This window comes from Mobula hypostoma, chromosome X1, assembly GCF_963921235.1.
Source record: "Mobula hypostoma chromosome X1, sMobHyp1.1, whole genome shotgun sequence".
Taxonomy (NCBI): Eukaryota; Metazoa; Chordata; class Chondrichthyes; order Myliobatiformes; family Myliobatidae; genus Mobula; species Mobula hypostoma.
The window spans coordinates 42,528,243-42,545,387 of record NC_086128.1 but is presented as its reverse complement, the minus strand read 5'-3'; the positions used below and the strand labels follow the sequence as shown (position 1 = coordinate 42,545,387).

General features: G+C 36.6%; 1 protein-coding gene across 11 annotated transcripts in view; it reads left to right on the top strand.

The window, feature by feature from the left end:
• hdac5 (histone deacetylase 5) overlaps window positions 1–17,145 on the top strand; it is a 330,728-nt gene that overhangs the window by 153,402 nt on the left and 160,181 nt on the right. For 5 of the 11 annotated variants that reach the window (XM_063037383.1, XM_063037380.1, XM_063037381.1 and 2 more), the window contains one exon: window positions 1,971–2,042. In XM_063037383.1, coding sequence (XP_062893453.1) covers window positions 1,971–2,042 — 72 coding nt within the window. Of the gene's footprint in view, window positions 1–1,555; window positions 2,043–12,976; window positions 13,086–17,145 lie in introns of those variants that run through there. The other 6 variants (XM_063037377.1, XM_063037379.1, XM_063037378.1 and 3 more) reach the window with 4 other exon arrangements.

Here is a 17,145-nt window from a genome sequence, read left to right as displayed (position 1 = left end):
TTTCCACTTGAAAATATTCTTGAGCTTTTTATAGTTCAACCTGAAACTACCCACTCTAATTAGTGGAATCACTGTTATGTAAGATAGATACTTGTGGAGGAGGCACTTCATACTTCTGCATTGTATGTAGTCAGGTGCACTTTTACAACAGCGTGCCTATGTTGCTGTTGATATGTATTTTTCATCAGAGAGAATGTGCTTATAACATGAAGAATGCAAAACTCAATTGACTACAGAAACATTTTTTGTCTGATGTCAACTTGCTGTAATATCTAGAGATAGAAGCAGCTGACAATGTGGATAAACAGCTACAGTTTGAGAGGCCAGAGTATTGTGTTCTTCCAGTGATCTTACAATCAATGCATGATACATTCTTTTGCACTTAAGTGTGCTTTAGACAGTTCTGTAGGTATAATATTAATACCCAAGCTATGTACTAACTAGTTAAAGATGCACTCTTCAAAACAAATTGAGGACAGGTGATCATGAGTTACAAGGCTGCCCTTTGGTGAACGTGCCTCAAATTTGCCGTCAGTGTTCTGTTTGGTTGTTTATTTTGTTAATTTTAAATAGTCTATATAAATGCAGTCAGATTATTAGTTGTATGGTCAATGACGGAAATATTGCAAATATGATTTAGTCGGAAGAGCAACAACGTGCATACATTTCATCTTCCATATTCACCGTTTTTCTCCATTGTATTCTTCAAAAAGCATAGAGTAAATACAGGCTTTGCTTGCTATTTATGAACTATTCTTGAATTTTAAACAGATAAAGTTAACAAAATCAAATGGATAAATACAAGTATTGGAATTTGGATTTCTCAGCAGCATGTTTAGAGGTGCACTAACCCCATTATAGGTTAATGGTTAAATGTGTTGATACTAATTCAGGACTTCTGGAAAAACAATATAATCCTCTCCTGAGTTCAGCAGTTGTTTACTTTTATCAAAGCCCTTTAGTCTTCCAATTTGTTTTAAATTGCCACACTTTTGAAGTTTAACACTTCAAGTATGAAGACATTTTTTCTTGCCCCTCTTCACTGCTCTACAGCTCCAAAGGAAATAGTTACTGTTAGGGTTGAAATATATACGAATCTCATCAGAAAGCTTTAATGTAATTGTGGGATCCAGAAGAACTATTATTTATGTACGGATGCTTGGATCTGACTGATTTTGATTTTTAACACAAGTAATCAAATGAACATTTAAACACATTTTAAATTACATTAGAGATTTTTGTTGTGTTGTAGCTTCTGTATAGCTTTCTATTAATGTATTTAAGCAATGCACAGAAAAATTAAGTTACTCTTGATAATAATGTTCATGTTAAAAGTGTGCACGAGCTTGGAAACTCTGTTTTATCGCAGCTGATTGGTTGCCTGTGTTTGTATGCATGTTCCTTGTTCCCTGAGCATGCATGACCTATTTATAGCTGACCCCTCCTATCATTCTATTTCAGTCTGCTTCAGGCTGTATTATTGTTAACTTGTATGTAAATGTGCCAGCTTTCATTACTTTAGGTAGCTTGTATGGTTGCATGCGATCATTGACAGTGAGAGGATTAATATTTTCAAACTGAATAGCATCTGTCAGTACACTTACGGTTCTTTTTTTGGTAAAAGGCTTTCCCTATCTAGCCATGATGGTTGCATGCATCTCTTGCTCAAAGGAAGATGACCATTTGCTATAGCGGCTGAAAATCTCAATGTTAATTAGGATGTTTCTTCCACTGTGCATTTCACCAGGCTTGGCTATGTTAAAAAGAATCTGGGTTTTTTTATGTACTGCTTCCAGCAGCAACATTTAGTGGATAAGACTATACTCACCAGCTTAGAAGTTTTAATAATTGTAAAGAAGATCTCAAAACTATTGTGTTTGATGACTTTGCCATGTTACTGAAGCCCACAGTGCCTCGCCTGAAAAAGATGTTACAGACTATATATGAAACTGAATCGTGTTTTTCCTCAGATGGTGTAACTGGACGAGAGCAGCCCCTCGAATTGTTGCCACAAAATCGGATACACACAATGCCAACCTCAGGTAAGCAGGATGATTTATCTTATTGGTAGTTACTTCAATATCTGCAAAATATTTCAAATAATAACATTAAACTAGACAGCGCTAACGGTGGTGCTTTCTTTTTTTTTTACCATATATCATGAATGACATAATTAGAAATGGCAAATCAATCAGAAATGTGGTAATGAAATGCTATTTTTGAAGTAAGTTTTTATAACTTAAGTTGTAGTAACTTCATTGCAAGTATTGATGGATTTACTTTTAAAGGCTTATCACAAGAAATTGATTTTTCAGTATGGTCATAATTTTTCAGGAATTTGTTATTAGTACAATTGTTAAATGGTGCTAACTTTAATTTGTGTGCAAGCGGTTATTTCAGGGACCTGTTTATTCAGCTCGGGCTGGTTATTTGTCAGCACTAGATAGCTATGTGATATCATACTGCTTTCTGAGGTATGCCAAAGCTAAGAATATTGTGATATTTTTAGCGGTGGAAACTTAAGCAGCTTAATGCTGCCAGCACAGCTTTAGCAGTTTAAAACAGTTTGTTAATCCAGCTTCTCTCATTTTAATTCACTGCAGTTATGTTTAGCATGTTAAATGGATGGTTGTGTTTTTTTGGCTTAAAATGTACTGTTGAGACCTTTGTGTAATAATTGAAGACACAACACTAACAAGAAGGAGCATAAGTATTTAGGACTACTATGCTGATAATCATATTTAAAATTATGTCAGCACACTGACAATCTGTAGTGCCCCCCCTTTTCTTGATATTTTACTGAAGTTAAAGATGTCTGGTTTGAAGGCTTTGTCGGAATTAGTGCTGTGCATCATGGAGTTTTCAGTGCAGTCCTACTTTATGCTTTAGGGAGTAGCATTTCCTGTTAACAAAGTAGTACTGCAGAAGTTAATTTCCCTTTCTTAGTACTTAAACACCACATGAAACCAGTAATTTGTTTACTATTCCATATTCATAATATTCTATTCCATATTTAATTTGATAACCATTTTTTAATTTTAAATTCAAGGGACACTTAACCATCAGTTGAGACTAGCTGTAGTTTTAATACCAGTGACACTGTGATTTTAAAAATGCCTAAAATAAAACCAGATTCCTTCCAAATTCTCTCATAATTAAAATAAAATAATGTATAATCATTCAGTTGTCAGAGGTTGAAGGAAATAAGTGGAACCTTGCAAAAAAGCAAGCTATGTACAAAATAAAATGTAAAACAACAATCAGAATTTTTTAAAATCATAATTAATATTTTTGGGCAAAAACGATTTTTATGGTTAATAAAGTAAAATACAATTAAGCAAAATATTTAAACCATAGCTTATTGGATTAGGCAAAATATTAGATGGTTTTTTTTAAAAATTCAATTTTTTAGTAACTTTCAATAAAATTGTCAACTTTGAAGTTGTCAGTCTTGTGGCCAAAAAATAGTTTTGAAGTTTAAGGAATGAGCTTATAACTTCAAAAGCAATTAAAGATGATTTTAAATTTTAAGCAAAATAACCAAAATTTATTTGGGTGCAAATAATCTGGTTTCCCATGAGCAATGTGTTTCTGTTTTGAACTGCTATTGTTTTTTTTCCCCACTCAGTTGTATTTTATTATTACCGAGGTTCAGTACCTTCTGTTTGTCACTACAGTATATGATTTTAGATATATTGCTTTTCTTTGGTAAACTCATTTATTCCACACCCAAGCAGATAACCTGCTCTAATCTAAACAGGAAGCCTTAGAGATGCAGTAATTCAGCTGTTTTGTGCATGGCATACTAATTGGCTTGTCATGGCAACCACAGTTCTGGAGACCTTGCCAAGTCATAGGGATTTATTTCAGGATGCTTGTCCTTGAGCAAAAATATTTAAGCCAACTCCGTGTCTCTTTCAACCAACCCCCTCCTGACCCACCAAAAAAACAGTAAAGGCTCCTTACTAAGTTTGTTAAAAGTGCACAAAATAGATTGATATATCCCAAATTATTTCACTTTTAGAAGCTTGCAAATTGTTCTATTTTTTTATAGATTGTTCCATTTATTTCAGGATTTTTTAAAGAGCACACTGCATATACTTAAAAAAAAATCTTTGCCATAATTGGCAACTTATTGAGAACATATCGACCAGCAAAATCTAAAGGTATTGCAATCCCATTTTGAGAGATAAGCAAAACCTTGAACAGATTGTTCACACTATTACATTGATAGAAGATGAGTAGAAAAATTGCTGTGGAATAACCTTATGTACTATGCTAATTTCAGGCAAATTATTGAAGCTCTATAGAGTTGAACAATTCAAGTTTTTGTCAATATGTGTGTGTTACAATACCTTTATAACTGTAGAGGTTGTACAATTATACAAGGCAACAATTTACAGCTTTTGAACATGACTTTCTAATTGACTAGCTAATTGGTGAACATTTCATAGATTTAAAAATGAGTTGTCCACTTGTATTCATAGACAGCTTTTTAGGTATTTCAACAAAAGACTTGTACTATTAGCTAAATACTTAATTTTTTTTAGTCTTTCATTCATACAGTATGCCCTACATTTATTCCTCTGATCTTTTATTCATGACTTCTCTTTTCTTCCTTTATGTACTATTTTTTCTATCAATGCTTAATGCCAAAATGATTTCCGTTCATGTATTTTATTTGGGATGAATGAATCACACTGCCCTGATCACAGAACAAGCATGGCTACTTTGTGTATAGGCTTATACTTTTGTAATTGAACTCTTTTCACTGTCATTGATTATGATCAAGACTATCAATATTTTAATTGGCTCACTACAACATTTAAATTCACCATTTCTCTGCTTGCCTCCTCTGAAGAAATTTTATGTAATTTCAGTTTTCAGATATATTACTGCATGCTGGGGTGAAGTGCCAAGTGCTTACACTAGGCTGTTGAATATGATGAAATGTGAAAGATAATATTCACAACTGTTTCCCTCATGTTCACAACAGTTTCAATTTAATGCTGATTGAAGTTGAGTAACTGAAGACCATCAGTCATGGTTAAATGATATAGTCTGTTTGTAAAGGATATTTTAATAACATTTTCTGCTTTATTGTAGCAGTGACCAGAGTTATATAATGGCATTGTACTTTGATAAATTTATTCCATAAAATTGTATGACATGTTGGTCATTGTAATTTAGAATAGTTCTGCTACAATGATCAATGATAATTTGAGTTGATTCGTCTATCAGAGCATTGAAATCAGGTTCTGACTTGTTTCTACAGCAGTTGTAGCATTAATTGGAAAGAAAATGAGCATAATCATGGAACAGAAATTATGGAAATGAGAATATTATGCAGCTAGGTGTATACTTAAAATCAATATATTTGCATTTTCAAGCTCTTGACTCAAATATGAGGTCCCATTTGGAACTGGTTGAGGTTGTTAAGAAAATATGTGTCAGTTAATAACAAAATTGAAATTGTCATATGAATTTTATCATTCTGGTATAAATGTGTATAGTCTGTGAAGGCACCCAGACTAAAACATCTATTAAGACTGGATTGTGAATTCCAAAAATCTACTTAATTGTGATTGAGCAGTAGTGAAGTGAAACTCATAAAGCTCCATCTAGAGGTGGAAGAGGAGCTGTTGAATTATGTTGCGCAGCTTGTAGCTGGTCACTACAGATTGAGCATTCCTAGTGATGCATCATATGTACTTCTGGTGATTTATTTTTGATAAAGCAATTAGCATTTTGAAAATGTTTTTAACTTATGTTCTCTTTGCACCTCCTCTGGATGGATGTAATATAATTTTAGCTTCCAACTCCAGTGCAAGTGTAATATAATTCAATTTTTCAGTTGTTGCAATTCTGAAAAGGTGGAAAAATTCTGGTACCATAGAAAAGTATTGTGAATAATGTGCCATTTAATATAATCATCAGTATTGTCTGAATATTAATATTTATGCATTAATGATTGTAGACTAGAAACCACATGAATGCAGAGCTCAAAACATAGAACAATTAAAGCACTTAAAGACAACTGCATTTTGGTATCAATACATATAGAATTATATATTGTTACCTGATCAAGTAAGTTTTTTCTGGGATCAGAACTTAACTAAGATTTTAAAGGTTGGCACTTGAACAAACTGCAAATGGAATAGCCTTGGCCTAAGTCGTAGTATCTTCTAATAGATTTAGAATAGTATTTTTAACTGGCCCTGATTCTGTTTGACAAAATCCTATAAGGAGCATGGTCTTTAGTTGCAAGATTAAAATAAAACAGCATTCTCCGGTTTCTCTGTGTAATGCTGGACTGCGTTGTTTCAATGTGGTGTACAGTAATGATCTATTAAAAGTTCTCACAGCTACCTATATTAACCTCACAGCTGTGATCGCTGCAGCCAGCTAATGGATGGGCATGTGAGAATTTCATATGAATTCTTTCAATTATAGAGTGAATGCTGTAATAATGTCAATAATGACGTCATTCGGTAACAGGTGAATGGAGTGTGAGAGCTTGTTCCTGGCAGATTAGTAGTGCCTGAATAGATTGATAAAGAAATAGTGCCAGCAAAATCATATTCTTTTGTGTGTTGTGACCATATACACTTTACAGTGTTTTAGCTAGGTGTTGCTGATCAGAAGCTGTCATGGAGGTTTCTGTAAGAAATCTGCTACACATGAATGTAATTATTGAATGCCAGTTCTACCTGCTCTTCTGAATGGGAGGAAATGATGAAGTCTTCTATTCCTGAATGTGGTGTTTGAATGAGCTCCTAGTGCAACAGTGAACATTAAAATGTAATGTGGTAGAAATCAGCAGCAGTCTGCAATGATCATGAGCCTCAGAAGCCGAGAACCACCTCCACAAGCAAAGGTGCAGTTATAAGTTGTATTTAAAATTGAAAACAACTCACAGATCTTGGTAAAGTCGAAGAATGCAATTTGTTGGCTTCCTAAGTGCTGCTTCAAGTGCAATGGGGTTAGTAAAGCATGATATTTAGTGAATGAATAAAAAGAATAATTTTCCAGAAAACCAATTGAACATCTCACTGGATTTGAATTTTTGGCATTGTATTATGGGTTATATAATTTAGAGGAATTTCATTCTGCAAGGAAGTTGCTAATGTAAATGAAGTCAGGAGTGAAATTTCCTAATGCATGTTAAGACACCTAGAAATGATCACAAAATTGCTGTATTATGATTTTTTCCAATGGCAAGGTATCTTTTTTCTGAAGCTATGTGAAAAAGATTAGAGTGTACTTCATGTAAATCTTTCCTGAAATGTGCTTTCTAGGATTCCACTGAGGTTAATATACAACTGAAACCAGATTCTTTCAAATTGTTAGTTGTTTTTCTAGTTTCTATTTCTAAAAACAAACGAGGCACTTCAGTTGAAATCTGAATGTGCTTTTATGTTACATTTGTAGTGTACAGTGCTATTCCATATGTAATAGATTTGATTAATCACAATATTTTTGTGATTGGAAAATTTAAGTTTATGGGGGAAATTACTTTGTGTGTTCACTTTTCCAGACTGACTTTCTAACATTTGCACTCTGGCTAATTTCCTATTATCCATTTGGCACACTCCTTTATGTGCCATTCATCTGCTTGTTTCTCACTGATCAATTTATGGCGTGTTTATGACAGCTTTAATTAAATGTAAACTTACTGTAGTCCCATAATATACACTAGGGATGAATGAAAATGGACATTCAATCCATCAGAGTTCATTCTTGTCAATCCTAACTGTCAAAATCTAACATTTAGATGCATTTTGTTTCTGTATAATCTTTGTCTCTAATATTTTATATAATTAATCATGATTATTTTTAATTAAAGCCATCTTCCTGTGGTATCTCTTTTTAAGTTTTACTTTGCCAGGTTAAATTATTTTCATTGCATCTCCCAAAAGTTATAGAATGATAACCCAGATGATTTAATGCTCATGCATGTTCTTACTGCCATCTCAGTGCAGATATACAAAGCTATGCAGTGAGCCAAACGCCTTCTCAAAAGTCACTTGAGATGGAAGCTCCTTCCGGTTTCTGAAATGAGATCTTACTTGTGAAACTGCAGAAAGTTAAATAAAATACGTGTTAAATTTGATATTGAATTGTTGCACACCTGAATATACTAATACTGTTGATTATTCTCTCAATCAGTGTTAACCAAGGTAATAAGCACACACAACACTCCATAATTATGTCGTGTAGACAAGAGTAACTCGTAGTGCAGCGATACTTAATAAATAAATCTACTAAATGTTTACCAATATTAACATAACTTATGACACTCAAAAAAGTAGCTGGTGAACGCAGCAGGCCAGGCAGCATCTCTAGGAAGAGGTGCAGTCGACATTTCAGGCCGAGACCCTTCGTCAGGACTAACTGAAGGAAGAGTTAGTAAGGGATTTGAAAGGGGGAGGGGGAGATCCAAAATGATAGGAGAAGACAGGAGGGGGAGGGATAGAGCCAAGAGCTGGACAGGTGATAGGCAAAAGGGATACGAGAGGATCATGGGACAGGAGGTCCGGGAAGAAAGACGGGGGGGGGGGACCCAGAGGATGGGCAAGGGGTATATTCAGAGGGACAGAGGGAGAAAAAGGAGAGTGAGAGAAAGAATGTGTGTATAAAAATAAATAACAGATGGGGTACGAGGGGGAGGTGGGGCATTAGCGGAAGTTAGAGAAGTCGATGTTCATGCCATCAGGTTGGAGGCTACCCAGATGGAATATAAGGTGTTGTTCCTCCAACCTGAGTGTGGCTTCATCTTTACAGTAGAGGAGGCCGTGGATAGACATGTCAGAATGGGAATGGGATGTGGAATTAAAATGTGTGGCCACTGGGAGATCCTGCTTTCTCTGGCGGACAGAGCGTAGGTGTTCAGCAAAGCGGTCTCCCAGTCTGCGTCGGGTCTCGCCAATATATAGAAGGCCACATCGGGAGCACCGGACGCAGTATATCAGGTTGGAGGCTACCCAGACGGAATATAAGGTGTTGTTCCTCCAACCTGAGTGTGGCTTCATCTTTACAGTAGAGGAGGCCGTGAATAGACATATCAGAATGGGAATGGGATGTGGAATTAAAATGTGTGGCCACTGGGACAGAATCTCCCTCCAGGCACTTATCCTTGTAAGCGGAACAAGTGCTACACATGCCCTTACACTTCCTGTTGTTTATGACACTCAAATATTGCCGTTTCAAGGGCAAATAAAGAGAGAATGAAGATAGATGTCTTTCCACTGTGTGCTTCAAAACAAAATCCAAATTAACCCACACAGCTTGCGTACGGGAAGTGATGTTCGTAAAAAAAAAACGAACTGCGCCTTGAGGCCAGAACACATGTGAAAATGCAAAATTGCAAGTTAGGGACACAGTTTTGATTTTTCACATGTATTTATCAAATACTTCTCTTGTCTGTGGCTCCTACTCAGTAGATCATGGATTTAAGTGTCATTCAAAAGATCTGTGCGCTAAGGTCTATAAGCTGACACTCCAATCAGCTTTGGAATAAACATCACAACTTGAAAGTGCCATTTTTCAAATAAGATATTAAATGAATGGCCTAACTGTTTTCTCAGGTAAACATGAAAGGAACATGTGGCACTGTTTTTAAAAGTACATTTATTCCTGTGTCCTGACTAATATTATTCCCAAAGTAAGTAACACTAAGACAGATTAATCAAGACTTTGCCAAACTGCTGTTTGTGTGACCTTGTGCCAATGTTGCTAGTGGTTCTTCCTTCATTATAACAGTGACTGTACTTCAAAAATACTTAATTGTAAAGCACTTAAGGATATCCTGATACTGTCCAACACTTTATTCCATTCAGCGAATTGTTTTCATTTCAAGTCTCTGACCTCAAAATTTGACAGAAAATCAACAGTTTTCAAGGAACTTTTTGATGTTCAATAGTTTGTTAATTCATCAACTTGTTTGTTTTTGTTTTCATTCCCTATATACTTTAAATGAAACTGTGTTCTCACGATTGGCAATGAACCTCTGCAAAATAACAGCATAGGCTATACCTCTCAGGACAGATTTAATACAAAATATGTGCTATGAAAATGGTCACAGGAGATGCAACAAAGCATTCAAGTACCCAAAAAACATACTACAAGAGACTATGCCAGAAATTTTAAAGATAGTTCAAAATGTGTGCTTCACCATCGTTACTCTCACTTGCAGTAACCTATCAGAATAAGCTAAGTGCCACACAGTGAGATCAGCATGTTCTCATCAACATCTACCAATGATTTATAAATTATGCTAATTGCAATAGCCATTTCTAATCAACATTGCAAACAGATGGTTGCTTACATAAGTATCTGCTGGATCAGCGGTCCCCAACCACCGGGCCGCAAAGCATGTGAGGAAGCGATATGAGTCAGCTGCACCTTTCTTCATTCCCTGTCACGCACTGTTGAACTTGAATATAGGGTTGCCAACTGTCCCGTATTTGCCGGGACACCCTGTATATTGGGCTAAATTGGTTTGTCCCGTATTTCCCCCGCTAAGGTAGAGCGTTCCTATGAAACCTTGCGTGCGGAAATGGCATGAAGCGAAGAAGCAATTACCATTAATTTATATGGGAAAAATTTGAGCATTCCCAGACCTAAAAAAAAAACTGACAAATCATACGAAATAACACATAAAACCGAAAATAAGTAACACTAGTAAAAGCAGGAATGATATGATAAATACACAGCCTATATAAAGTAGAAATAATGTATGTACAGTATGGTCGGGAAGATGGAAGGCCAAACCGATTTGTGTCGGGGGGGGGGAATCGGCACGTACGCGCATGCGCACACAGGTGCCCACGCAAGCTTTCATGGTCATGGTAGTTTTTCCTGGGGTAAAGTGTCCTGGGATTTGACTGCTACTTTTGTCCCTTATTTGGGAATGAGAAAGTTGGCAACCCTAACTGTAAAAGACATGTTGAGTTGAGTTTAATCCTACTTGAACACCACCTCCAGTCGGCCGGTCCGCAAGAATATTGTCAATATTAAACCGGTCTGTGGTGCAAAAAAGGCTAGGGACCCCTGTGCTAGAAGGACACAGCAGTGGAAAGCCAATGACTTGCTGCATTCTTCATTTATGGTCAAGGCATCAGAAATCTAAACCCTGTACGCCCTTCCTGGGTAGGATTAAGGATGTCTATCCACACTGTGCTCAATCAAACATGTGCTGTGGCTAAGTCATGGGAAACTGGCCACAAAGGTGTGAACATTGGTAATCAGGGTTGGTTGCTTAATGTTGGCTGCTCCTGAGACAGCATGTCTGACTTATCCTACAATACCCTAAGATGAGGATTGCATGGAGAATGATGTTGTCCCATGTACCTTTGTCATTCGAATTGCTTTGAGCTGCATGAGGGAGCCACACCAGGAAATCCCAGAACAATGAGAAACAACCCAGAAACAGTTTCATGTTTCGCTTGGGAGAAATTAATAATTTTCAGTTACTAATGCAGAGAGAGAAATTGCTAACAGGATTGAATTTTTAGACACTAGTTTTGTCAGCATGTTGGTGCAGAAAATGGTTTTTGACTAGTATTCTCCAAAAAGCCAGCTAGAAATTAATAGCATCCAATGAAGATAAAGAAGTGCAGTGGCTTGGGAAATTATCTCTTTTGCTTGAATGTATCAACTTAAGATGCTAAGAATGTGACTGGGTTAAAGCTGAGCCAAGTCCACTATTTCAACAGCTGGTACTAAAAACATGTTGATAACATTGACATTTTGACAAGATTGAGCCCATTTTCATCAATGGTAGCTGGATTAACTGGGACATGTCAGTCAATGCAAAAATCTGTGAAATCAGATTCCAATATTGTTAAGAAGAAATGCCCTTGAATCAGCTGGGTGCTGTTTGCCTGTGTGGATACAATTCCCATAATTTCCCTGAAGTTGAAAACCTCATTTAAAGGCTTCCTAAACTGAACTAATGAATTATCCGTAAGTTTGTTCTCAGTCAGTAGCTCTAATTCATTAAAAAGTAGTAACAGTGTGCTGCTGAAAGTCAATTCCTTCAGTTTCAATTGCCTCCTTTTGTAGAACCAAAAATCAAAATCTATACCTGAATTTATTTTTGCCATTTTTTGTTGTAGAAGCTCATAACATGAGCTTATCTCCTGTAATTACACGTTACTACTTGTGGATGGCCAACATTGGCAGGAGGATGGAAATACTATATTTTTTTTATTACCGTGCATAGTCACATCTGCTTTTTGTCATTTTTATTAGAAATTTGTAGCTCTAAAACAGAAACTGGATATTTCTATTCCCTAATCTAGTTTTCCCCTGGTTCCTGACCCTAATTCAATAGCAGATTTTCATATGCAAAGATACAGAACACGAGCAGAGATACGCATTTTGAAAATAATCCTGTGTTGGTATTTACTACTTTACTGTCCATCTTCATTTAATCTTACTGCATGTTTTCAGTATTTATATTTAAAGTACTGCATCTTGATACTTGTTGCTCTAATTGGACCTCTGCATTTGCTCAAATTATTTTTGGATTTTCCTTTCAAAGTTACCTCTTCTTAAACAACAGAAATTTCCAAACTCAGAATGAAGACAAGCTGAAAACAAAATGCAAATTGGATTTTATACTTTTATTGCTATTGTTATACAGAGCTCATAGTCTTGGTCAAATGTTTGGACTTGATATTTTCAGCCACAGTTTAACTAAATCCATTTTAGATTAAAGAACCTGACTGATCGTGTGCAGTGGTATCCGCTTTCACAAAACGGATTGATTATTTTATTTTAGTATTTGGGCAGTTAGCATCTTCAGACAGCTTTGAAAGTTAAAAAGATAGATTTGAAGTTAAAATATATATATTTTAGGTTTGTGTATGCAAAAAAATTTTGTTCTACTATGACCATCCTTGTGTTTTTATAAACTGCAGAAAAAAAATTAAAGTACATTCATACAAAGTGCAGGAAGAGGGCCAAGTTATTTGGGAGAGGAAAAATGCAAAAGAGAAGCAAAGACGTGCAAAGCTACAGATGGAATCTGGAGTCAGAAAAGGCAGGCATCAGAGTGAAGACAGTATAAAGACATGCAAGTGAGGCACTATTTTATTTCTGAGTTTTCCTCTGCATTCATTGACTAGACTATAAAACTATGGGACAGAAAAGCAGTCTAAAAGTAGAAATTTTTGATCTCCCAATGGTACTGCTTTGTTGTTGTTTTATATGCTGCTGTGAGCTAGACATGATCATGTAGCCATAGTTTATATTTCAAAAATAGGACTACTGTATAATATTAAATTGTTTCTTTCATAGTCGTCGGAAATCACTTTTGAGACTGGGATTTTGGCTTGATTCTTCCGAAGCCCAGATCAAACATAATTAGAAAATAGTATTTCCTTATTTTAAAACTACTTCTGGCTGATCTGTTTGTCTAAAACATTCAAATCCTATGGGCATATGGGAACAACTTTCTCAAGGTGGAGCATGCAAAACAAAATCATCCAAAAGCTTATTTCTAAGTCCAAATGCCAGCTGATGAAGATTTGTTTTGAAAAATAACATTCTTGATGCTTCTAAATGGCAATTTGATTAGACATCAGGAGACACTGCATAGTCTTCTACCTTCTTGCTACCTTTTTGGATGGTGAAAGATAATTCAACATAATTCAAGCAAATGTGGAAAAAAAATGTTGCTGGTAAGGCCATCAATTATTTCCATCTCAAATTAATCTTGAGAAAGTAATAAAAGACTATTACTTTCAACCATTGGAGGTGGTGGTTGGCATCCGTCTGTCTCGAAGGACAATGGGTGATGATGATCATCATCACAGGTCAGGGCAGATTGTATGGAGATCCTGAGATGCCCAGTCATCAAGATCTCCCTCTCGGCCGCACTAGTGTAGTCCAAAGGAAAACTTATGAAGCAATACATTTGGCACCAGCTTGGCTGCAGGAGGTGCCAGAAGGTTGTTCATTTACGTTCAGCCTCCTTAGGGGCTCGACTCCATATTTGCTGTCTGGGTTTACTCCCACAGCCTTCGTCTCTCCCGAGGCTGCCCACAAGACAGTGAGGCTATTTAAGTACCCGAAACTGGGGATCTGGTTCAGGAGCACCAGGGCGTGTGCACACACCTGTGGGCCTGTGTGCTACATGTGTAGGGACCAGACCTACTGCCCGTCCTCTGTAGTTCAGCACGAGTCTGAAAGGAGTTCACATTCTGTGTGTCACCAGCGAAGAGGCACGTAAGCATCCAACAGCGATGAGGCTTGCTGTTGAAGAGGCTATGTACTGGCCGGGAGAGACTTGCACATTCAGCTCTCCTTATTGCAAGACTGCTAACCAGCAGTGGAAGCTGAAAGTGAGGATGACAAGCACTACATACTACACTACCATACTAGACACATCACAGCAACCATTTTCAACCATTACAGTAAGGTACAATGGCTAACCTAATGTATGTTAGGTTGGGAAGCATAGTTTGGTATATTGTTACAGATGTTTTGGCATATTATTTTCAAATTTTGTCCTGGTCATTATTTTACTGAGTGCAGCATTTTTCAAATACTGGATGTCTTTCAGGAGTCCAGTGTAAATTAAATCTCCACTAGCTACAAACAAGCTATACTATTTAATAAATGCTATTTTATGATATTGCATATTATTTATTTACAGTTAAATAATTTTATATCTGTTTATAACCTTAGTCTTTTGCAAAACTTATTCTGTAAAAGTAAAATTTTTCAAATTTTATCAAGCCATCTCACTAGGTTGTCACAACTAATTAAACATCTTAAAGCAAACAGGAGACGAGCAACAGAACTTCGTTCAGAACTAGTGAACTCTTCATTTTCAGTGAATAACTGGCAGTAGAAAGATTAAGTTTGGTACTTTTTTTTGTTTTACATTCATCGAGAAACTGAGTTGAAACTGTATAAATTATTTCATACAAGCCTTTTATGAGTACAAGATAGAGTAGAACTTTCCTCATCCTCTTCAGTTGCATTAAACTCTTGTGGCATGCTGAGGTTAGAAGAGCCAAATAAAAAGCTTCATCCACAATGCACTTCAAGTATTGTTACTAAGAAGGTTATGATTATACATGCTCTTGGAGATGCTGGTGAAATTATCATTATGCTTGTCACTGGATTAAGCTTCTTACAAATACTTTTTATATTTTGGCACTGTAGCTTTTTGACTTATCAAATTTACACTGTTTATATTTAAGTAAATAGTGAGTGAGAAACAGTGACATTGTTTGCATGCTTGAATACTGCTCAAGTTCCATACTGTATTTGTAAATGGTTACAGTTAAATTTGTTAAAAACTGATATTTAGCATTTCCCCAAAATACTGACAGCAATTCATATGAGAAATTGTGGGGTAGTATCAAGCCGCTCATATGATAACCTATTACGATAAAGATCCATGACTTTAAATAAAATGGGGGAAACTGAGACAACAAGCACGTAGTGAAAGGTTTGTATTTTTGCACCAAGCCAAGAAAAGAACCTATATTTTGTACAAATGTTGATCAAAGCAGTACTCTAGGATTTTAATTGAATTAGCTAACTACTGTTAAATTCTTTCAGTATTGTTTTACAAAATATGAATTCTTTAAATTTCTGTAATAAATTATAGCTATTAAATGTTACGGGTTTTATAATTGTGTTATTATGCTTGCTTATCTGTATACTACTAAAACTCTCATGCTCTGTCTGTCTGTTTGTGACGTCCAATTAGCGCAAACGGTGCATTACGACGGCACTTTTTTTGGCTAAATCGAATTAAAATGCCCTAACTTACAGAATGCAGGCAAAGTTCAGGGTTATATATTCGTGTAAAATTGCTCATTCGCCAGAATCAACAGGCTCGCTTTGACCCGAGAGCCAATCCGCCATCATGGAAATCGGGATGCGACAGCCCGACGCGTGCGCACAGCCAGCCTCAGCAGCGACACCTACTGGAGCAAAAGGGAAGGGCAGCTCTGTTTCAAGGGGTTGCATCAGACTGCACTACCCTTCTCTCACACACCTACCGGAGCAAAAGGACAGGACAGCTCTATTTCGAGGGGTCACATTCTGCTAATCATCATCAGCATGTGCAGGATTGGGACAGATCTAACTGCCACCTATCAATAAGAGATAATTAAATCTTATTGTAAAGACATATTTTGAGTCACCCATAAAACCCTTTGCTGCAGTCAAAGGACAGCGGTGACTATATCACGTCCATTTAGGAGAGCGCCAACCACATCTTCAAGAATAATCAGCGTCCTTTGGTGTTACTGCTTCATATCTTCTATCCAGCATTAGGGTTAAAAAAAAAAGGTCAGTTTAATTATGCCGCGTGGAAAGGGAAGGGGGACATTATGGTCAAGAGATGACGCCAAACGTCATCGGGAAGCGGCAAGGAGAGGGAGAGAACAAGAATCGGATGAGGCCAGAGCCGCATGACTCCAGGATCAAAGAGTCAGGACAGAAAAAGATGAGAGAAGAAGAGACAGAGGAGGAGAGGCATGCACGTCTCCAGGATCAGAGACAAACAACAAACAGCAGAAGAGATGAAGAGACGGGATGAAAGGACTGCACATCTCCAGAATGACAATGAGAGGCACAAGGGTGGCAGTTAAACCAGAAATGATGCCATCAAAAGTGTCCTTCGTTAAATGAGGAGCAGCAATATTTGCTTTGCTACATGTTGTTCTTCTTTAATAAACTGAGGTTTTCTACTTTAGTTTCCAAAGCAAAGCAATACCAATAGCAATCAGGAAAATTTAATGTTCATTCTGGTCACTTCAGACTGCACTACCCTTCTCTCAAAGGGTGCCCCAACAGGTCGCCCCGTTATCTAGTCTATCCACTAAATTTTAAATATTTTGCAGATATTGCATTGATGGTATTCTTCCAAGGACTTGGGGTACCTACTGCAGATAGTCCAAAATGTCAGAAGTATGCAGAATCCACAAAAAAATCATGGTTAGCTGGTCAGCAGCAAACCTATACACATGTATGCATCTGAGACCTGGTCTACCTAGAGTAGGCACCTCAAGTTCCATGGACATCAATGTGTTAAATAACAAGGTAATTGTTTATTAGTAATTTGTAGGTTAATTGCTGGCTTAAATGTATCAGGACTAGGTTAGGTTAGGGGAA